This window comes from Rhea pennata, chromosome 21 (assembly GCF_028389875.1).
Source record: "Rhea pennata isolate bPtePen1 chromosome 21, bPtePen1.pri, whole genome shotgun sequence".
Classification (NCBI taxonomy): Eukaryota; Metazoa; Chordata; class Aves; order Rheiformes; family Rheidae; genus Rhea; species Rhea pennata.
Genome location: NC_084683.1, coordinates 3,601,049 through 3,623,401, shown reverse-complemented (window position 1 = coordinate 3,623,401; position 22,353 = coordinate 3,601,049). Strand labels below are relative to the sequence as shown.

The window sequence follows — 22,353 nt, the reverse complement described above, 5'->3', positions numbered from 1 at the left end:
GACAGGACAGCACTTCATGTGTCTAAAGATAGGGTATTTGTGCGCACTTGCCTGCCGGGGTGGTGGGTAAGGATGTAAGGTGCCCGGAGAAGGTTGGGGTTGGGGTGAAGTGTTAAATATACAGAAAGTGCTGGAGTAGGTGTGTGTTGGGGGGGCAGACAGTAGTGTCTTAAGAGAGTGAGGGCTGCTCAGAGTGTGGGTTTTTAAAAAGAGTTGGTAATAAATAAATCAATAAAAACATGCAGCTAAGGGAACATTTGCAATAAAAGTTTCACCACTGTAATAACTGAAATAAGAAGTAGCCAGAGCTCATTCCCAAAGTACTTCCGTAGAGTGAATAATAAGGAAACTGAATCAAGGAAATGCAGATACTGTATCAATTTCTACCTACCTGTTTATTTGTTAAAAATTCATCTAAAAAGTTCAAGTAAATGTTCATCATTTCTTAGCCAAAAAGACATTCCTGAAGTCAATCTTTACTAAAAATAGGCAGTGAATTTTTCTCTCGTAATACTAAAAGTAGAACGCCTTCTTTGTAATAAGTGATAGCATCTTTAAAATTACCTGAGATCCCCAACTGGTAATACGTGATGCAAAGAGCACACTCACTCTCCTCACCAAAGCTTGGCCAGCATAAAAGGGACATCTCAAGGGGCTGGCCACTCAATATAAAGTCTTTACTAAAACGAGTGCAATCCAGAAGGGAGTCAACTCTCCAAGTAAGCTAAAAACTGATGAAAAATCCTATTACAACAACAAAATAGATTCAAAAAGAGAAGCTACTCCAAATGTTCTTTCTCCGTGTTAAGAAAAGATAATTTCCAACCAATAACAGGAATACACTTTTCAAAAATGGATGTTAGAAATTAATTCTAAAATGTGTAAGACCTGTCTCTTCATTCCATTCCCTTCCTTCCCTTTCTTATCCTTTTATTTCTTTGACTGTGGCAAAGTTGAGACCCTCAGCTGTTCACTTTGCTTTTAGGAACCAATTCAGCCATTGCATAGGGGAAGCTGATTTGGTTGGCGTAGCAAAAGAAATGAGCTCATCCCACACACCTGGCTCTGATCCTGCATGCAGCTTGCACACTGGGCTGCTGGCGTGTGGGAAGGCAAGTGTGCGCTCTACTATGCAAGTGCTTTGGGTCTCAAAGGGCTACCGATAAGCATGCCATGACTTTTCCTTGTTGCAATGACTCAGCTAGTCCAAAGAAATTAATCATTCACCAAAGTGGTGAAAGATCCCTCATGGTGAGTGACAGAGCCTGGAAATCAGTTAATTTTATCCCCCCAAAAGGTCACTGAAGAGTATGCTGTGAAACGGCCTGTACCCAGCCACAAGTGCGCTCTTGAATCCTGAGGAGAAGCTACACGCACACACTAAAGATGCTGATACTGTGCATGGAGTGTGTGGATGAGTCAGCTGGGGAAAGGATTTGGACTTCCAGCAAAATCAGTCCCAAATTGAGCAGCACCTGAATGTGTCCAAGCTCTGTGCTGGGTCCAAAAACCTCAGCACAACAGAAAGCCTAACTCAATATTCAAAATCAGAAACAACTTAAAATTTGAGCCTAATGTTGAGAAATAGCTAGACATCCTCCCAAGGGATGCGTTATATATATTCACAGCTAAGTCTGTGAAGCCCAGGCTTCTGGGCAAAACCAATAAGCAAGGACAAGCTGCTGCTCATTTTGATGTGTTTAGCACTCTGATCTACTCAGACCAATCCTTCCTTTTTGGATAATACTTGTTTAAAAAGAGTTAGTCCAACCACAGCAATATTTCTGAGGGCACACAAGGAAGGCATGGGGTATTCAGGGTTATTTTGGTGCTGCAAATTGGAGGTGGGAAGAAGTGAGCTATATTAGAGAGCTGATGAGCGGTGTAGTACCATTAGGGAGGCAAGGACCCTATCCCACAACAGGGCAGGATGCCAGGCAGTACCCATCTCCTGCAGTTGTGGAAACTGTCAGAGCTCTCCTCCACATCCTTTTTTACTCTGGCAGACACACTGAGTTTGCACAGCATCCCAGGGGCAGGCTATGAAGACCCATCTGAAAGGCTAGGGCCTAAACCTGCTCATCAGCAACGCAGGCATCGGCTCACATGCCACGTAACTGTGACAGATGGGTAGCTGCAGAACACATGCCATTTGTGATGCATGTCAGGAGAAGAGCTTCACAATGGGGAAAGACTTCTTTACTGTGAGGGTGACAGAACACTGGAACAGGTTGCCCAGAGAGGTTGTGGAGTCTCCTTCTCTGGAGATATTCAAAACTCACCTGGACGTGATCCTGTGCAACATGACCCTTCTTGAGCAAGGGAGTTGGACTAGATAATCTCCAGATGTTCCTTCCAATCTCAACCGTTCTGTGATAGCCTGGGGATGTGCCAGGAGGATTGGTGTGCTGGCCTAAGGGACAAGATTCATGCTGATGAAACACTAGGATAGATGTGCTATCGCAAGAGGTGTGCAGCCCCCAGCAGAGCCTTCTATGAGACATGGGGTACTGCAGCAGATGTGCTGTTGTGATGGATGTGTCACCACTGCAGAAACTCCAATGATAGAGGTGCCATGCTGTATCTGCTATTGCAATGTACATGCTACCTTGACTGAAGTTTCATGACAGACTAGCTACCATGAGAGATGTGCTGCCCTTGGCAGAATAGTTGAAGGTGTGATTACAGGGCCGTAGCTGTGCCACGGCAGAAGATGTGGCAGAGTATCTTGAAAGAGAGGATATTGTGTGATGCCACCTAATGCTAGGACAATATGGTGGCTGAGAGCTGGCAGCAAGCAGGCAGTAAGCTGTGGTAGGCCAGGTACATGGATAGCCAGACTCTCTGGTCAGACCTTCCTGTATTCTGTGCAAGTCTCAGTCCACAGCAGTGATGTTGACCCTTGTCCCCTTCTGCAGGCCCCTCTGATGGTGGAGCACAGTGTATGGGGCATCCTAACCATGCTGGCCAGCCTCTAGCAGGACACTACAGGTACCTTCTTCAACCAGGAAGGAAACAGCGTGTCCTGGTGATAGACTGCTGGCCAGGAGCTGGAGCTGTACTGGAGCCCCATGTCCGCTGTCCCTGCCAGCCTTCCCCTCACCTGTCCGCTGCAGCGCCTACAGTCTGCTGCTCATCTTTTGCTGGACTCAGGCTGCCAGGGAGATAGGAAGGACATGAGAGTCAGCTTCTCACTCCCTTCTTTCTTACCCCATGCCTGGAGTCTTGCAGTGCCCCTGTCCCCCTGCCTCTGTAAATGGCAGGAGCGGACACCTCTCTCCTCTGGCTCTGCATGCACAGCCTTTTGCCAGTATGGGGCTTGTGCCAGGTGGCCTATGCCTGTGATGACCCAGCTCCCTGCTCCTGTTCCCCACAGCAGCTGCCTGTGAGTGGGTAGCCCTCACCAGTGTGCTCCTGGTCCCCCATCCTGGTTACTGTTTGTGAGTGGCAGGTGTCTATCCCCGCCACGAGACCTGCTACTGTGCCCTCCCAGACATGGGGCAGGGCATCCCCCTGTCACCACTGGCATGAGGCTGTGTCCCTGCAGCAATGCCTGTGAAGGGGTTTCTACCCAGCCAGCCCTTCCCTTGCCCATGCACCCATGCTAGCTTGCTGCCCGCAGCCTTTTGCAGCCCACCCTTTGGGCAGATGCACGGGCCCTCAGCCCTTCCTGGCCCAGCTGGGACCTGGTGCCTCTTGCTGCCCTCCCAGTGGAGGCCAAGGGCCACAAGCAGAAGCTGGAAGTGTCTCTCTGCTCAGGCATCTCTGGGGAACAACGGAGCCTGCAGGCAGGAGAGGGGCCAGCCCCAGCAGCCCCAGGCTGTCATCGTGAGGTCTGACTGTTGCCAGGCTCTGTCAGCCCCATATGTCACCATGGAGTCAGATCCGGTTGGCCCCAAGCTGTCACTGTGGGGCCAAGTCTCACTGGCCCTGGGCTGTCACTGTAGAGCTGGCCCCAGGGGAAGTGCGAGGACCCAGTTGAGCTGTCATGTCCCCACACATCCACAGCCCAAACCACTGGCGACCCCCAGGGACGTGCTGGGAGCCCTTCTCCACCCTCAACATGCATGCTGCCAGCAATGCCTGGGGCATGTGCTCAGTCCCTCTCTGAAGCGGGTGGCCTCATGTGCACTGAGCCTCCCTCCTGCCCTCCCAGGGGCTGGGGGTCACTGTCCTCAGGCTAGAGCTCCCCTGTTCCCTGCAGGAGCCTTGTCCAGCTGGGCATGCCCCGGGCACCATTCCCCAGCCCTCGCCTCAGCTAGCAGCCTCCACGTCCTGGGTGAGCTGCATCCGCAGAACATCCAGACAGGGACAGGACATGCCATCCTGAGCTCCCTGATGGATTGGTAGCTTCTGGCTGAGCCTGAAGGCCAGCTCTCCTTGCACTGTCCCCTGGCTGTGCGAGTGCCTTGCGTCCCATCTTGCGTCGATAAGACCAGGAGTTCCCGGTGGGCTCCAGACCCATGGGAGAGGATGCAGGAGGCAGGACACAGTTTGTTGTAGAGCAACCCTTTTGCAGCCCCACATGGGGAGAGGGCGCATGAGTTCCCATGACTCCCCAGTCCCACTGAGCTATCCCAGGTCGGAGTGGTGTCCACGTGGCACGCGAGCACAGCCAGCTGGGGGAAAGGGAGCCTGACGGCTGCTCAGGATCTTTGCCAGCCCTGTGCTGCCTTCCCTCAGTACCCATGTGGGCCCCACAGCCCCTGGGGTGACCCAGCTCCTCAGAGACGGGCACCAGTCTGGGACACCTGCCCCGGGATAATTTGCTTCCTGGAGACCATGTTTCCAGAGCACAGTTACCTTCCCACAGAACCCACAGGTCATCACTCATGGGGATCCCCATGCACAGCCATGAGTCAGGAGAGCTAGCCTGGTGGCACTGCTACACAAAACGCTAAGGAGTCCTGCCTAGGAAGAAGGCTGCCCTCTGCAAGTTCATACCCCCCACACACATCCGGTTGCAGTCACAGATGGACACGGTAGCACTGCTGCTCATGGACACGGGTTTATTGAGGACGTGGGCACAGCACAGTGCAGCAGCAAAGGGACCTGCTGCCAGGATCCGGGCATGACGCTGGGCTGGTGTCTCACCAGGGCAGTGCTTTCCCTTCCCAGTCCAGGAAAGTCCCCGTGTCCTTCTCGGAGAGGGAGCAGAGCACATTCAGCATTCCTTGTACGCTCACATCCACTGTCAGTGGGGGCTGCAGGGACAGAGGAGAAACACAACTTTGTGCTCAAGGCCTTCTAAGGGTCTGAGCAGGCTCCTGCTTCGGCCAACACCTCCCTGAGCCCGTGGCTTGAAGCTCACTGGGGTGAGTGAAGCGAGGAGACACCAGCACTTTGCAGGAAGGCTTCCTGCCTGCCTTCTCCTTCCCTCCTGTGCCACAAGCTCCGAGCATTGTCCACACAGCTCCACTGGAGCTCGGCAGCTCTCAGGATGTTCGGTACACAGGACGCTCTGGGTTCCTGAACAATGAGGTTCTTCTGGACCTGCCCCAGAAAACATCCTACCTTGTGTCCTGCTGAGTTCCCCGTGTCCGTTTGCACCCAGCCAGGGTGGAGAGCAGCGCAGAGGATGCCATATTGCCGGTACCCCAAGGACTGGCACTTGATGAGCATGTTCAGAGCAGCCTGCAAGGAGGCACCACAAGGATCACCGTGGGGAGGAAAACAGTGCCCTCCCCTAGGGAACGTGTGCAGACTCCAAGGCAGGGGCAGAGGAGGGCAGGCAAGCAGAACTCCCTGCGACACACAGTGCTGCCACAGTCTCCAGGCACCGGCACTCAGCACAGCTGAGAATGGCACTGGGAAGTGGCATACAGCATCTCCTGGCATGGACAGGAAGGAAGCGAGTGCCGTGGGAGGGAGAAAGGGACTCCCAAGAACTGTTGCAAGTGGAAACAGATGGCAGGAGGGAGGGAGAGGAGTCACAAAAGGGCTTGAGGGGGTTTGGGAGATAAAAAGCTTGGGGGCTCATGCTGTGCCAGCACAGCGTGGCAGTACCTTGCTACAGCGGTATGAGATATATTGCACATTATCCCAGAAACATATTTTCTCAATGGAGCCAACAATGCTGGACATATTGATGATGGCTGCCTTGCTGCAGCTCAGCTCAGAGGTCGAGCTTCCCTGGGCAGCCTTCTTCAGCAAGGGCAGGAATGCCTGCAACGAGAGGAAAGAAGGGCCTGTGTAGATGCACTTTAGGAGATTCGAACTGCTCCTTCCACACTGCATCACGTCAGCACCACATCAGAGAGCAGATTCCTGCTCTCGCAGCCTCAGACCACCAGGTTCCTGCTCCTTGGCACTGATTCATGACTCCTTGCACTCCCCATCTGAGCTGGAGAATACAAGGCTGTTGTCAGGACGAGAGCCCACTGGGCTCTGGAGCAGAGAGCAGGCCCTTCCCTTCAGCCCTTCCCACCTGCCTGGGATCTCCCAGCACCAGGAGCTGGAGGCAAGGGGAAGCAATGTTCCCTGGAGCAGAGCTGCAAAGCCACAGGTGGGGGTTCTCACCTGGCTCACCAGCAGGGGCCCAGTAGTGTTGGTGGCATACACCTGGGACATGTTCTCCACAGTCTCAGTATCCAAAGAGATCACCTTTGCAATCCCAGCATTGTTGATGAGGAGGTTCAGCCCAGAGCCCTTCAGGTGCTCCCTGACTCTGGCTGCAGCTGCCTGGATGCTGACAGGGTCAGTGACTTCTACAGAGCCAACACAGAGCGAGGTAAGCACCTGCTTCCCTTTGTGCCTCCCATGACGACCTGATGCGAGGGCACAGGAGCCCCATGTGTCCTCAGGGATGTGCTGGGGTAGGAATCAGGGCACGTGGGAGAAAGGGGGCCCCAGAGGAGAGAGGAGCTCAGGGCCACTCCCTGCCAGGCGGGAAGGCAGGAGTCTCTGGCATGGCTGGAGACAGGCTGTGGGCAGGAGTGACAGCAGTGAGCCTGCTTCCCCTACTACATGCTGGGACTGTTGGCACCGCTCCCACTTCTCACTGGGTTGCTGCAGTGTGCACAGCATGCCAGGTGAGTGGCTGGGCTGTGGGAGCAGACAGTGCTGGTTAATGAGGGGAGCCTGGGCAAGGGCCCCTCACCCTTGGGGCACAGCCAGGAGCACCTAGCAAGCAGGATGATGACCAGGTTGGGGTGCTTGGGGGCCAACTGCTGTAACTCCTGCAAGAGAGGGCACAACAGAGAGGCAGGGACACCTGGGCAGATGTCAGCTCTCAGCCTGTGCCAGCGCAGCCACTGTCACTCCTGCTCTGTCCCTGCACTGCCCCATGCCCAGCGGCCTACCCTGGGTGCCCTGCTCCAGCCGGACACGGCTCCGTGCCTCCTGCACACATCACATGCCACTACCTCACCCTCTGCCCTCCTGTTGCAGACACAAGCCTTTCCCTCTAGCCCTTGAGGAGATGAGTGCCAGGCTGTGCCAGGAGCTCCCTGCCTGTCCTCCAGGAGCCGTAGCCTCTCTGCACACCCCATGCACAGTTCGTCGCACGGCCGTGCCATCTGGGCTGCCCTGTGCCCTGGCAACTGCGGTGCAGGGTTGCAGCTTCCCATCTGAGCCCTTACAAATCTTCTCCTGGCCCAAACATGCCCCCCGGGCAGCATGTGATGACCTGTGCTTCCACCCCCCAGCAAAGTCAGCTCCACTGAGCCTCACCTGTGCTTGCTCTCCCTTGGGGTCCCGGCAGGCTGCAAAGACCCACTCGGGTTGGTTTGGTATCTGCAGGAGCTGCTTGACAATTCCCAGGCCGATTCCTCGATTGGCCCCAGTGACCAGAGCGGAGCGGACACCAAGCCCTCCCATGCTACTGCTCCTGCCTCTGCTCTAGCTTGACTAGCTCACTCAGATCCTTAATGCTACTTATAGCCTGTTCGACTGCCGCCCCACCCACTCAGGCTTGCACAAAGACTTCGCTCTAGGTACAGTCTCTCTAGCTCTCTAAGACCCACTTCCTGCCTGGGCATCAGTCCTCATCGCTCCAAAGGCCAAAAGTCACTTAACATTCCCAAACACACAGAACTGACCTCTAGGACCTTCGCCCTGTGAAGCAGGAGCCCAGGAGAAGGTGTGCTGAGTGAGGAGGGAGGGAGCAGCCAGTGGAAGGGATGCAGGGTGCCGCATGGCTCAGGTGGGCCTGACAGCTTCACATCATTTCTGGGTCTTTCCCATGTAACACCAGTCGGAGGTTGAACGCATTCCCCTTCTGCTGGTTTCCAGTTCCCTTCAGATGCAGCTGCAGGAGGAATTGTGAGGAACTTCAGCTAAGGCTTTTATTCCTTCTGGATTAATTATTCACTGTCCCTCCTTCAGAATGACTCCTCAATACTTCACCTCTGTACAACACAGCTGGAGCTTAGATGGAGGTGCACAATGCCCTTTAGCTGCTAATGCAGTGCATAAATATATAGTATCCACAATCATCAGAATTTTGCTTCTTATCATTAAATCATCTGCATATTGTATTAAAATAGAACCACCAGGAAACTCAATTGTTGGAGGCGGGCTTGCGGAATCCCAAGATGACTCAATATGAGCTAGCAGTATGATTCCTTTATTTCAGCAACTCAGCTTGCTTATATACCCCTACATGCTGTCACACGCTCAAGCACCCTGCTGGCAATATCTAATTGTATTACTACTAAAGCTCACGTGCCGCAAAGCCCTCTGCTATTGGCTATCAACATATCTGCCAACTCCTTCATCCTGTTTTTACATAGCATTCATACTTACTCCCTCATTACTTGCCCTTCAAGGTGTCTCCAAGGTTACTCCACATCAACAAGTCAGGATTGCTCATTTGTATGGCCTGATGCCCATGCTCGTCCAGCCAATTCTCTACACTCAATATATTTCAAATCTTTTTTTTTTTTTCAATATTTGAGTGAATTTGGTAGAGACCCCGTAACCCTTGCAGAAGTCACGTCTGTGTTAACGGCTGTCCTTTCCAAGTAAGGCAAATTAGAGCCAGCTCTTTTCATCTATTGGAATGCTAAAAAAAAAATGCAGCAGTTAAGTGATCACAGTAAAATATCCAGCCCAACACAGTGTTTGCAGAAGGATCAGGTACCACTGGAGGAGGAGTCACTATATCTATAGTGACTATAGCCCTTGAGGAGATGAGCGCCAGGCTGTGCCAGGAGCTCCCTGCCTGTCTTCCAGGAGCCCTGGACCCTCTGTACACCTCATGCACAGCTCGTCATACGGCTGTGCCAGCTGGGCTGCCTTGTTCCCAGGCAGCCATGCTGTAAAGATGCAGGTCACCATTTGAGCCCTTAAAAATTCCCTCCCAGCCCTGACATGCTGCCCTGCATTTCCATTCTTCAACAGAGCCAGCTCCATCACAGCCTGGTCCAACCTCACCTGTGCTTACTCTCCCTTGGGGTCCCGGCAGGCTGCAAAGACCCACTCGGGTTGGTTTGGCATCTGCAGGAGCTGCTTGACAATTCCCAGACTGATTCCTCAATTGGCCCCAGTGACCAGAGCGGAGCGGACACCAAGCCCTCCCATGCTGCTCCTGTTGCCTCTGTGCTGGTATCGCACTGACTGTGCAGGTGCCCTCTGCGACTCAGAGTATCTTGTATTTCCTCGTGAGGGCTTGCACCAGCCCTTGGTTCTAGGAAATTCTCTCCAGTCTCTTGACTATAATCCATGCCCTGAAGCCAAGGGCAGGCAAGCTTCAGCAAATGAAGCTGAGTGTCCTCCCCAAGCAGGTATTCCCTGGGATGGAAGCTTGCCTGCATGGTGCCCGCTACCAAGCCCAGGCACAGGCCCATCTGACCAAGCTGTCCTCTGCCAGCTTGTCAGTGGGAAAGCAGCCTGGGTTCCTGGAGGTGCAACAGGGCACAGACCAACCCCATGACACTGCAGGCACTGGGCTGGTGCCACCCTGCTACCGCCATCCCTTCATGCCTTTGCCTTCTCCAGAAACCCCTAGAACCACATACCCCCCTTCTGGAGACGGAGCAATGGTGGTGGCAGCAGCTGCACCTGCGCCCTGGCCCCGCTTCCGGGTGGTGCCGCAGGTGGTTCCCTTCGCTGTTCTGGGTTAGGGCTATGGCGGCGCTGGGAGTGGAGGAGCAGGGCAAGCCGGTGCGGCTGGGTGCCGCCGCGGTGACTGGTCAGGCTTCGGAGCCTAGGTGGGACAGGCCAAGAAAGAGGAGGAGGAGGGATGCCAGGAAGGGGCAGGGTGGTGGTGGAAGGCCACTGCGGGCCTGCAGCGAGGGCGGTGCCCTTCGCTGGGATTGAAAGAGTTACCAACAAGGCCTGGGCAGAGGAGGAGGAGGAGGATGGAGGAAGAGGATGAGGATGGAGGAGGATGGAGGATAAGAAAGTGTATGGAAGGGGAGAAAAAAAATCTTCTGAGCTGGGTGGGAGACTGGCAAAAGGTCGCATACAGCTAGCGCAAAGCTCCTGCTGCTGAGGTCCTGTGGCTCATTTGCTGCCAGTCAGGATGTTCCTTTTTTTGTGTTGTGTGGATACCATAGGGTCTGGGTGTCTCTACTGCTGCACCTCCCTCGTCAGGGCTTCCTCCTGGTGCCACTCATCTGAGAGTTAGTGGGTCAGACGCAGCTTAGGATGCCATCACTGAGAAGTGGGTGCGTTTTGCTGTCAGTGGGCACTTGAGTCTTCTGCTGGGATCGTGTTGCTTGGTGTGTGAAGCCATTGCTTGGACTCTGGAGATCTTTTTACATTTTTACAATCTGCTGTTCAGATCTGGTGCCTCATCTCTTCTTTTGCAGGTTTGTGTACGAAAACAAGAACATGTCTCCTTCTAAAGTCTATGTCTTGCAGCCTTGGATTGCAAATCTCTTGGTGAATTATGAGCAGCTGGGTATCAATGAGAATCTCCTGGCAGGCCAGGTCCTGCAGGTAGGTACCGAGGGAACTGTCTTAACTTGCACAAATAGCATTTGAAATCTGAATTCCTGAAAATACTCAACAATTCCCAGTTCAGTGGTTCTGGATGGGTGACTCCTCCTCTAAGCTTTTTTGTTTGATTGTTTGTTTTTTGTTGGGTTTTTTTGATGTTTTCTGAAGGTGGAGTAACTGTGCTGTGCCCAGCTCTTGTGGCTTTAGCTAGCTTTTGTGCCTCTAGTATGTGTGATAGACTCTCGTGCAAAGAGTCTTTCCTCCAAGCCTCTCACCTGAAATCTGCCTTTCTCTTCTCTGTGTCCTATTTTTTGTTTTGCCACATTATTTGCGATGAATGGGCCTGATAGTGGGCAACCTATCAGGCTGAAGTGGGACTTGCTGAGAAAGAGGATGTTCTGAAGGTATCACAGAATCTCAGAATGGTTGAGGTTGGAAGGGTCCCTTAGAGATCAACTAATTCAACCCTCTGCTTAAGCAGGATCACCTATAGCACATTGCCCAGGATCACGTCCAGATGCCATTTGAGTATCTCCAAGGATGGAGATTCCACAACCAATCTGGGCAATTTGTTCTAGTCTCTGTTATCATCACAGTAAAGAAATTTTTTCTTATATTCAGATGGAATTTCTGGTATTTTAGTTTGTGCCCATTTGCCTCTCATCCCATCACTGGGCACTACTGAAAGGAGCCTGGCCCCATCCTCTTGACTTCCTCCCTTCAGATATTTATACACTTTGATAAGATCCCCCCTCAGTCTTTTCTTCTCTAGGCTAAAGAGGCCAAACTCTCACAGCCTTTCCTCATGTGAAAGATGCTCCAGTCCCCTCATCACCTTAGTAGCCCTCCACTGGACTCTCTCCAGTAGCTCCAAGTTTCTCTTGTACTGAGGAGCCCAGAACTGGATGCAGTACTTGAGATGAGGCATCCACCAGGGCTGAGTAGAGGGGCAGGATCACCTCCCTTGACCTGCTGGCAAGGCTCTTCCTAATGCACCCCAGGAGACCACTGGCCTTCTTGGCACAAGGGTGCATTGCTGGTGTCTGGTCCCCTGGTCTGGACTCATAATCCCTGTCCTGTCTGATGGTGAGCATACGGCTTGGTGGGACCAAAATAGATAGTCCTGTCCTGCATGCTGGCTAATCTGAGAGATCCTTTTGCTTTGTGATTCAAGGCATGGGGCTGTAGGTCACAAAACCTGCTGCTTAGCTCCTGGAAATCTTTAGCAACATGCAGTGCTGACTAAGTCTTTGGACAGTGACCTATCCAACACGGCAGAAGAGAGCTTTAATAAGGGAACTCTTGCCTATTTAAGGCCCTATGGATTGAATAAAGGAAGAAGGAGAAAAACAGCAGAGCTGGGACAGTGCTGCTTTGCTTGCTGACTCCTCTTATATGGTGTTTGAAGCTGTGACATTCTCTTCTAGGCCCGTTGTCTCTTTGCAACCCAGTAGCAGCTTCTCTGTCTCAGAGCAAGCATTGTAGAGGGCTGAATTATTGTTAATTTTGGGCTAATTATTAAGATAATTACATAAGGGTAAAATATGTTACATTTTATATTAACATAAATATTAATATATATGTTTATATAAATATATTTATGTATATACATATATGAATTATTGACTGGTGCCTTCTAATACTTCACAGTCGCTTTTGAGGTAAGGCTGGATGAAGATGCTGTGGGACAACTGGGTGCACAAATGAATATGAGACCCAGCAAGAATAGGATTTGCAGTTTCTGTCTCTGTACTTGGTTGTACTTTTGACCCGGCTACTGGAGAAACCCAGCTGTAGCACTTCTTTTTGTTGGTCTTTCTGAGAACTGGGAAACTTGTAGCAGAAACCGTTGTTTTAAGCTGTTTTTTCAGGTCAATCTTCTGCTGTCGTGGAAGAAGAGGTGTTTGAGGCAGCTCAGATGGCTCCTTACTAACAGGAGGAAAAAGGAGCACGATTTATGATTTAAATGAAAGAAGAGATGAGATGGGGAGAAAAAATGACAGTGAGAGAAGACCCTGAGGTCCCTGTCTGAAGATTGTGGGTGGTGAAATCACTGGTTTCCTACTTTTTGGCACAGTTCCCACTCCCAGTTGAGAGCATGGATTAAGGCAGGTTGGGGCTGACCCACAACTCCTGGCCTGCTTAGGATGTAGATGTAGGATTTTGCAGGGCAGACTGATGCCCTGAGCATCATGCCCATGAGCAACCCCAAGGGTTGCTTTGTTACAGCGTGAAGTTGGCTTAGTACTAGCTCAGGGTTGGTATACCAGGAACTTTCTTCAAGGGACTCATAGAATGGTTGAGGTTGGAGGGGATCTCTGGAAATCAACTAGTCCAACCCTCCTGCTCAAACAGGGTCACCTAGGGCTTGTTAGGCAGGATTGCATCCAGTTGGGTTTTGAATCACAGAATCACAGAATGGGTAAGGTTGGAAGAAAACTCTGGAGATCATCTAGTGCAACCTCCATGCTCAAGCAGGGTCACCTAGAGCATGTTAGACAGGTGCATCCAGGTGGGCTTTGAATATCTCCAGAGAAACGGACCCCACAACCTCTCTGGGCAACCTATTCCACTGCTGTGTCACTCTCACAGTGAAGAAATTTCTCCTCACGTTCAGGCAGAACTTCCTGTGCTTCAATTTCTGCCCATTGCCTTTTGTCCTGTCACATGGGGCAACTGAAAAGAGTTTGTCCCCAGCCCCTTGACACCCTCCCTTCAGGTACTTATACACTCTGATAAGATCCCCCCTCAGTTCTTCTCTTCCCCAGGTTGAAGAGGCCCAGCTCTCACAGCCGTTTCTCAGAGGGCACATGCTCCAGCCCTCTGATCATCCTCATAGCCCTACGCTGGCCTCTCTCCAGTAGCTCCATGTCTCTCTTGTACTGGGGAGCCCAGAACTGAACACAGTACTCGAGAGGAGGCCTCCCCAGGGCTGAGTAGAGGGGCAGGATCACCTCGCTTGACCTGCTGGCACCACTCTGCCTAATGCAGCCCAGGAGACCATTGGTCTTCCTGGCCACCAGGGCACATTGCTGGCTCATGGTCAACTTGTCATCCACCAGCACTCCCAGGTCCTTCTCTGCAGAGCTGCTCTCCAGAAATCTCCAGAGAAGGAAGAGAATGACTTCAATAACTCTGCTAATTAGTGCAGTTCTGTGTTTTCCTCTGCTTCATTAGGGCACGTGTCGTAAGCCTCCCAAGACCACTTTGCCTTCATTCCCGCAGCTGACTTGAATAAAAAATTCTTTGTTGTGGCTTCTCCTCACCTTGCCTTTGATTACTCTCCCCAGCAATGTTGCCACAAATCTGATGCATCCTCAATTGCATTATAGTACTGAGTCTGCTTGGTCCAGCCAGGAGGTATGGGCACATGTAAGACCCCAGGGCACTGAGGTGAACTTTACCCTCTAGCTTAATGGTAAATGGTGACCTCCTCTTCTAAGAGTCTAGGCTCCTGATTAAGCATGGTGTGCTCTCTTTGGTCCCTGGGAACACTTTGTATGAGAAAATGAGACTTTTTTTTCTTTTCTCTTCAATCTCTTGATCGGCTTTGAGTGAGCCAAGTGCTCCAGGCCAAGCTGGAGAACTCCGTGATGCTGTCCTTCAGATCTCAGATGGGTCCTACCACATCCATGTGGTTATTACATCAGAAGCTCTGCAGGCTGAAGAAAAGTGGATTCCATCTTGACTTGGCTATGGCTGGGAAAGCTGCTCACCGCAGCTGCTAGTGGGGCTCCTGGCTGGCCTTGTTTCAGGTTGTGTTAAGCTAAATCAGTGGCAGGATGGGAAGTCTGTGTGGAAGAGCCACCTGCTGCTAGAAGAAGCAGGCAGAAACACTGGCACTCGATACTCCAGTCATGACCAACTAGGGTGCACAGGGGTGTGGTGGCAGAAATTGTGATGCCATGTAGTCATCGTTAGAAATGTCTAAAGAGCCTATGGCCTTTGTGAAGGTGGCTTGACAGGCTTTAACTTAGAGAGGCAAAAGCTAGCCAATTACTGGATATTTGCATGCTTTGTTTTCCTAGTCTGTGGTTGGCATGTCTTCCCCATCACTCTTTTCACAAAAAGAATTGTTTGTATGTTTACTTGGAGGAAAGGGGAAAATTTACAAATTGATCTAGTAGGAAAAACAGAAGGAAAATGTCTTGGATATGCCTGTATGCTCTTTCTTCGTGCCCTATTGTGTTGTTTGGGGCTGAGTCTAGAGATCCAAGACCAGGTATCAAAGCCTGGCATGGAGACCTAATCCTGACTCAGTTATCTGCTCTTTCAGTGCTAGTAACTTGTCTCAGTTTCCCCATTTGGACATAACCTCCCTGTTTTCTGGCTGGTAGTAGCGACTGGTTAGTTACTGGTGCTGAGCCAGGGATACAAAGTAGCTCTGAGCATTGTGCTGTGTTCAGTCCCTGATGCTCATTCTGAGATGTGTTCCAGTGCACCGCTGTGTGGTTGGAGTAGCTGAAAGGGGAGCTATGCTGTGTGGCTAGATGACTCCTTTATCTCTCCAAGATGGTCCTGCTCTGCTCTTTTCCTAATTCCCATATGCAGTTCAGGCTTTCCAGCCTTATTTGCAGAATTATCATCTTGCAGAGGTACACATTGTGTTTCTGCGAGGAGGCCAGACTGGTAAGGCACTGTTGTTTTCTGATGAGTGAAGGTGACCTATTCCCTGACCTTGCCTTGCTTCCTGCATGCTTTTATGCTTTGAGGCACTGATGGGGCTGTATCAAGGGGCCAGGGTCAAATGAAGGCTGGTTTAGCTCCTTTCATGCTGCTGGAAACCCTTTCACCACAACAGGCCTTTGGCCTTTGGCCTTCAGCTCCTGGAAGGCTCTGTGGCAGTGAAGGAAGCCTGTCTTGGGTGCTGGATGACAGGGCAGGGAGTGGCACAACCCTTTCCTGGGGACATGGCACACCTCCTCTGGGGTCAGCAGAAGCCTCATCAACCTGGCCGTCCAACTGCTGCCTCTTGCTATTCTGCAGCTGCCAGCTCCATGCCTAGAGGAGGCCTGTGCCACTTGCTTGTGACACAAGGGAAGAGCAGAGAGCTCCCTGCTCTCCCCTTGCACAGCTCCAAGGTGCCTTTCTGGCTTCAGGCTGCTGGCTTTTGGAGGGTCTGCTGCTGCATTTTGGAGCTGAGTGCTAGTCCTTGATCTGCTCCTGCTTGGTGTCTGTGATTGCTGTGTTCAGACTTTCTAGTGCTGTAGTCTTTAAGGAACCAGAGCAGCAGATTAAGCCCTCTTGACACTGAAAGTGCTGTGAACTGACCTGGGAAGGTCCAAAACCCCCTCTTGAAGGGGAGGGGATGACCCATGTGTCCCTCACTGAGGCTGGAGGGTTGCTAGTGGTGCTTGAGTGGGTTCATGAGTGCTCAGTAGGTCTGGGGGTGGAGGGAACCACTCACCTGTGCCTTATGGGCTCCATTTGCCCTGTAGGAGGACTGCGAGTTTTTTCTCACTGCCCAGCGGTTCATTGTGCTGCCCATGGAAAGGAAGAGGTTGGAATCGTCAGATGAGTATGTCCCCAAGTGTGGGCTGGGTTACTCTGGTTTGTGTGGCTCCCTCCTCTCTCTGGAGCTACGCTTGCAGCATCTGCCCCATGCTGCTGAGGCTGGGAGTCGTCGGCGCAACGGTGTGCACTGGCAGTACAAGGCTGGAAGCTCTGCCAGTATGATCTGATTGTGGTAGAGATCATCGGCCCTTTGGAAGAGGATTTGTTTGCGTGCAAGCTTTGAAAGACTGCATGCGCTGGATGAAATACTGGATCAGTAACTAGTCCCTCTGTTATTCCAGGAACCAGGAGCCATCAGTGCTACAGAAGATAAAGGAGCTGTGGCTGTAAGTACAGGGCTAGTGATTGCTGGGGAATGTATCCAGACACCATCCTTGAGGAGATGCGTGCAGGCTCTGTACATGGCTAGCACTGGCTAGGGAGGGCAGCTGCATATTATGGTGGCTCCAGGTTAATCTGTGCGATTCCTTGCCCCAGAATGTGACAGAGCTTAACAGAAAGTGAAAAGCAAGGCACTTAATTGGATGAGGCTGAGCAAAATCTCTGCATAGCTTGTTCTTCACTCCTGCATCTCCCAAAGAGCCCCAGCTCTGGAGACCTGGACGGCTCCTCATAAGCCTGTTTCCGGGAACAAGGCTCCTTGATGGGTGATAGTGGGATACTGAGGGGAGCCTGGTGGCTGGATCTTGACCCCAGTGGGGAGTCCACTAGTTCTACCAGCTGCTTCTTCCAGGACAGGGTGCACCATCTGTTAAGCCCTCTGCAGAGGGCTACTGGCTGGGATGTGCCTTGACCCTAACCTGGCTTTCTCTCCTCATTCATCATTACAGGAGGAGTTTCTCTCTGAAAAGCCACCCCAGCTCAGGTAAAGGGTTATGGGAGGCATGTAAATTTGTGGCTGTCTGGAGGTGAACAGAGTGGGTGACTCATGGCTCTTTTGCGCTTGGCCTGTGTTAGGCAGGCACAGCACAGATATCTCCGAGTAGCCCCTTTCACAGATGATCTGAATGACACAGTCTTGAAATTGGACAGGGTGCTATGCCTGGCCAACCCAGGTTCTGTGAGAAGCCCCAAGCATGCTCTTGCTGCAGAGACCAGCATGGATTTACCCTTGGTCACCAGAATAGTGGGGAGCAGCAATGTGTCTGCTGCCTGTCAGAAGCTAGGCTCAGTCCCATCCACGCCAGCATTTGGAAACCTTAGGTACTTCAGGGGGCACTTTGCTGTGGCTGTATTTCTCTTGATAGGAAGAGAAAGAGGCACAGAGCAGTGTTGAAAGGCAGTGTTGCTAAGCCTAAGGCAGACCCATGCTTGTGCTGCTCCAGATGAGAGACTGGAGAAGCCCCTCTGCCAGAGCTCTGCTTGCAGGGTCTGTTCTAGGCCTGCAATTTGAAGGGCTTCCCTTCTTGGGTTCCCGGTTGCCCCTTGTCCTGTTCAGGATGCTGAGGATGTGTGTGCTAGATTGTCTTGAACTTTGAACACATCCTTTTCTTTCCCTGGTTCTGGTAGAGTTGTCTCTACTGGATTAGTGATGTTCGATTTTCCCCATCTTACTGCATGCCCTTCTGAAATGGCTGTACATTCATGACAGAATAGTCCTTGTAATGTGCCTCAAAGATATGTGAGGATGCTGTGTGGCTGGGTCGAAAAAGGCAAAGATAGTTCCTGGATACAGAGGAAATGCTGAGTTTTATGTGTTTCCCTGGGTTTCAGTGCATGTGACAGTCGTGCACTGGAGAGTAAAAGCATCTGCAAATGGGGCTGCTTAGGGCATGTACCTGAATTAAGGCATCTTTTGTGCTAACATCCATGTGTTGTTCTTGCTCCAGAGCCATCCATCTCTCAGCTGATTGATGCAATAGGGCAGAACCAGCTTGAGATTTTGAAGCAAAATGCTGAGGAATGCTTGGATTTACAGATACCCAAAGAGCTGCCTGCAGCAGAGAAGGTTGAACTTCTTGTGACACAGTGGGAGGCAGAGCGCAAGAAAGAGGTCAATCTGGGCTGCTATGAACCTGCTTGACCTGTAGGCTGTCTCTGTGACTGAGACAGGGCTGTGCCACCTTGTGGAGATAGGCTGCTTTAGGGGTGGATGGGAAAAGGAAGGGAAAGAGCAGTGGGCAGAGCTGGAGTTGGGGAGAGAGATACATATTTGGCTGCTGTCTTTGGGTGTGCTTCTACTGCTAGGGTGAGGTGACAGAGCAGAAGCCAAGTGATGCTTCTCATTTCAGCCAAGTGAGGATGTCTTCATGGTGCCAGCCAACATCTTGGTGATCCCTCCTGAAGAGGAGGAAGTTTGTGATGCCTCCAAGGTAGGTCAGTCTGGGGCTTCGCCTGGAACATCACAGGTGGGCAGTTCAGAGCCCAAGCATGTGAAATAGGGGACTTTAAAATGGTTATGGACTAAGCACAACACTCAGACTCCTAGAAGCTGAAATGTTAACAGCTGCAGGCCCACAGATTGCAGAGCATCCTGAGAGGTTTCTTTGTTCTGCAGGGTGTGTAGCTTGTGAGCTTGCTTGGCACATTGCTTTCTTGGCATCTTAGTTCCTCTACTTCCGAGGTGCTGGAATTCCTCTAGGCTGCCTGGGCCTCTCTGGAATGGGGAGTTTGCTCTGGCTGCGCAGTGTACTAGGATGTGACCAGCAATGCTTCTGTCATTGCAGATGCATGTGAAATGACTCCAGGGAAGAGCAGTGATGACCAAATGGTGCCAGGTGACCAAAGTGCCATATCCCAAGTCAGCCGTGAGTAGCAGGACCTGCAGCTCCAGTCCAGACTCTTAGTATTTTTCTCTGAAGTGTACTCAGCCCATTTTCTTCTTGCATTAGGCAGAGAAAGAATTACTAGCAGAGGTGGGTCTCTGGGAGACCAGGACTTGCAGCTGTGCATTGAGCAAGCAGGCAGCAGTCCCATTACTGCTGTCTTGTTACTGAGCAGTATCTATTTGCTGTGCTAGGAGCACTTTGCTGCAGTTTTCTACTGGTAAATGTCAAGTGCCGTGGAGAGAAGAGAGCAGCTTTCTTGGTGCACTGCTTGTTGTTGATGAAGAGGCTGCAGTGGCCTGACTGCTGTGTTCCAAGGGGAGTGCTCATTCCTGTGATGTTTGGCCTTTGATTGAGTCACCTGTCAGAGCACGGGTTCTGCACTGAAACAGCTTTGACTGTCAATATTTCTGCCCCGGGGCAGGCCTGTGTCACCCCGTTGTGGTTGAGCACAAGCGTTGCTATAGAAGCACCTGCAAGAGCTCTGTGCACAAGAGGAGCCCAAGGGAGAAACTACTGCTCTGGACAGTGCAAGATCTGATGCAGGCTGTCTGATACCAGGAAAGATGTGTGTTTGTGGTGGCAACTATTCTTGCATGTCCCTCATGGGGACCAGGTTTGCAGGGCACTTGCAGCTTCTACAGAGTTTCTCGTGTACCAGAGTGCAGAAGGTTGGCAGTACTGTTCATCTCCTCCTGGGAAGTGTGGGCTCTGTGAGCATGATGCAGTGGTGCCCCAGCATAGCCAGCTGGCTCTGCCTCTGCTTGCCTCAGCAATGAGATGGTCAGTCTCTCTGGTAGTCCCACTGAAGAAGGGGCACAGAGGGAGGTCTTCGTCCTGCCTGCCCGCCCTCTATGCAGTGTCTCTCTCCACTCTGCCTCATAGAGGGGCAGGCTGAAGTTTTAGAAGAAGCCTGGCTGAAATGAGGCTGATGGGAATGGGCAACCCAGGGCAGTGGGAAGCTCTAGCACCCCAAATTTAACTGGAAAAAAACGTTTCAGAGTGCCCCTTTGAGCACTGTATCTCTGAGACCCTGCACACAGTTCTTTGTAGCCATCACAAGGTTGGAAGTGGATAGCAGGATTAGGAGTGGACAGCAGCTTTCTTTCCTCTGCAAGCTCATTAAAATCGATTCCCTGACTTGCTTTTGCAGCTGTGGAGTCAACAGCATTGTCACAGAGCTCAGAGGCTTCTCTGGACAACCCCTTGGACAGGCTTCCTCCAGTGTCCTTAACACTGACTTCCCCAGAAGGTAAGTCCCTGTGCTGTGCAGGGTGCAGTGTGTCTTATGGGGCACAAATAGCCCCTCTTCTCTCACTGGATAAACACACAGCTCCTCTTTGATTCTGGACTTCTTTCCCCTGGCCAGGAAAGAGTGCTGTGGTGGCCTTAGATCTCCAGTGTTAAGTTCTCTGTACCTGCCTCCTTTGCGCTCTGATGCCCACCTCCCCAGTGTGCATATGACAGGTTGTGCTCCGCTGTGCTACCAGCAGTATGCCCCTTTCCCTCTTGCCCAATGTGACAGTGTTTTCTATCTTACCAGAGAAAGCCTTTCAGTGTGGTTCTCCACATGCACCAAAGGTGCAACTGGACATGGCTGCTGACAGCAACACTCCTGACTTTCTGAAATCATCTAGCCAGGACTCTCCCCAGAGCTTGTTGCAGGATTCCCCAGTGGAGACTTCATCCCCCTCACTGCTCTAGTCATACAGCAATATCAGTGCTGTGGAGGCTGGCCTGTCTCAGGCAACATCAGCTGCGGCGGCAGCCTGCAGAGCTCCCTCTGCTGCTCAAGACCCGCAAGTATCAAGGTGCTTCCAGGCCAACCAGTTGTCTCTGTCTCCAACTTTTCCTGTCCTGCCCAGTAGCCGCTTGGCATCCCTAACTGAAGGGACACCTCACAGAGAGCAGGCAGACTCCAATGACACAACTTTCCCTCCGGATGTGACAAAGGTTGGCCTGGCTCATGCTAGGACTCAGGGGGATGCCCCATGCAGCAGCAGAAAGTCTGTGGGTGCCAAGAGGAAGCTGTTGGTGGGAGACAGCCAAGCACTGCCTGACCTCCGTAGGTCCCTCCGGGGACTACAGCACAAGCAGCGTTCAAGTGGCGTCCCCCAGGGCAGTGAGACAGACTCTATCAGGAAGCTGGAGTTTGTGAGCGCCTGGGGAGCAAAGAAGAGCAGAAGAGAGGCGACCAGGCTGCAGCATGGAGGGGAACCCCCCAAGGAGGAGAATGAGCAGGCATCCTCACTGAGTGGTCTGGACTCCAGGCTAGAGCAGCGAGGAGCTCTGCAGCCGGTAAAGATGAAGTGGCTGAGGCCTCTCCTTGTCTCTGTGTAACAGTACCTGGCTCTGGTGGGGTTGTGCAGTTGAAAACAGGTGTCAATGGAGAGAGCAGAACCAGCCCTCCTTGCCTCTCGAAGAGGCATAGCAGAGCTGCTACGCACAAGGTTCAGAGAGGGTCCATGGCAGTGGGGTCTTAGGCAAGGATGCCCTCATGCTAGGGAGGGAGCATGTGCCCCAGCTTGGTGGAAATTGGTGCTCCATTGGAGCCTCTGCCACATCTCCAGGTAAAGTAGGATTGGAAGACCTGGGACCGAGTGAAGGAGAGATCCCTGACTTTCTCTCTGCTTGTCAAGGGGTCTTGGGACGTGTGGAGGTGTGGTGTTGCTTTTGTGGCTGATTACCCACGGGAAGGCAAGCCAAACTCCGATTCCAGGCTCACTGTCCCTTTCCCTTTTGCAGTATGTGAAGGAGAAGCCGGTCCAGTACAGGTATGAGGCCCCATCACCTGAGCTCTGCGAGCAAATAAGATCTGTAAGGTCAGTGCAATGATGGGCATGTTCAGCCAGGTCTCATCCATAGCCCTGAGTGGAGCCAGCTGTGCCTGTTCTCCAGGCGTAGTTAGCTACTGCTGCGCTAGCTCTAGGGCTGCTGGCCCTGTGCCACCTGGACATTGCTGTTTACATCTCAGGATACAGTCCCCTTGGAGACTCCTGCACTGGGTCCCTGCATCTTTGTTGGACCTTGAACTCTGACTTACCCTTCACAGCAGAACAGAGACCTACTGTGTCCTCTGACCAGGCAGACCACTGCATGCAGCAGACAACTTCATGTGCCCACTTCCCTGGCACAATGTTGCCAGCTGAGTCCCTTCTCACCCGGGCTCACATTTTGATTTTGCAGGATC

General features: G+C 52.0%; 1 protein-coding gene and 1 long non-coding RNA gene across 2 annotated transcripts; one reads left to right on the top strand and one right to left on the bottom strand.

Annotated features, from left to right (window-relative positions):
- Positions 1 to 5,090: 5,090 nt before the first annotated feature.
- LOC134149775 (C-signal-like) lies at positions 5,091 to 7,818 on the bottom strand. The gene is made up of 6 exons (XM_062592983.1): positions 7,672 to 7,818; positions 7,133 to 7,178; positions 6,520 to 6,713; positions 6,007 to 6,165; positions 5,515 to 5,634; positions 5,091 to 5,204 (listed from the first exon to the last, which is right to left on the bottom strand). Exons 1-6 carry the CDS (start codon positions 7,816 to 7,818, stop codon positions 5,091 to 5,093), a joined length of 780 nt encoding a protein of 259 aa, XP_062448967.1.
- Positions 7,819 to 18,303: 10,485 nt separating this feature from the next.
- LOC134149749 (uncharacterized) lies at positions 18,304 to 20,380 on the top strand. Its single transcript, XR_009960489.1, has 4 exons — positions 18,304 to 18,391; positions 18,630 to 18,714; positions 19,065 to 19,145; positions 20,317 to 20,380. It is a non-coding gene; the product is annotated as an uncharacterized LOC134149749 (long non-coding RNA).
- Positions 20,381 to 22,353: the final 1,973 nt, after the last annotated feature.

Excerpts from the sequence above, each read along its gene's own strand:
- LOC134149775 (XM_062592983.1), bottom strand. The coding sequence starts at position 7,818 with ATGGGAGGGCTTGGTGTCCGCTCCGCTCTGGTCACTGGGGCCAATCGA. Across the intron at positions 7,179-7,671 it reads CCAAGGGAGAGCAAGCACAG|GAGTTACAGCAGTTGGCCCC; the intron begins GTGAGGCTCAGT and ends CCTCTCTTGCAG. Across the intron at positions 5,635-6,006 it reads TCTCATACCGCTGTAGCAAG|GCTGCTCTGAACATGCTCAT; the intron begins GTACTGCCACGC and ends GCCTCCTTGCAG.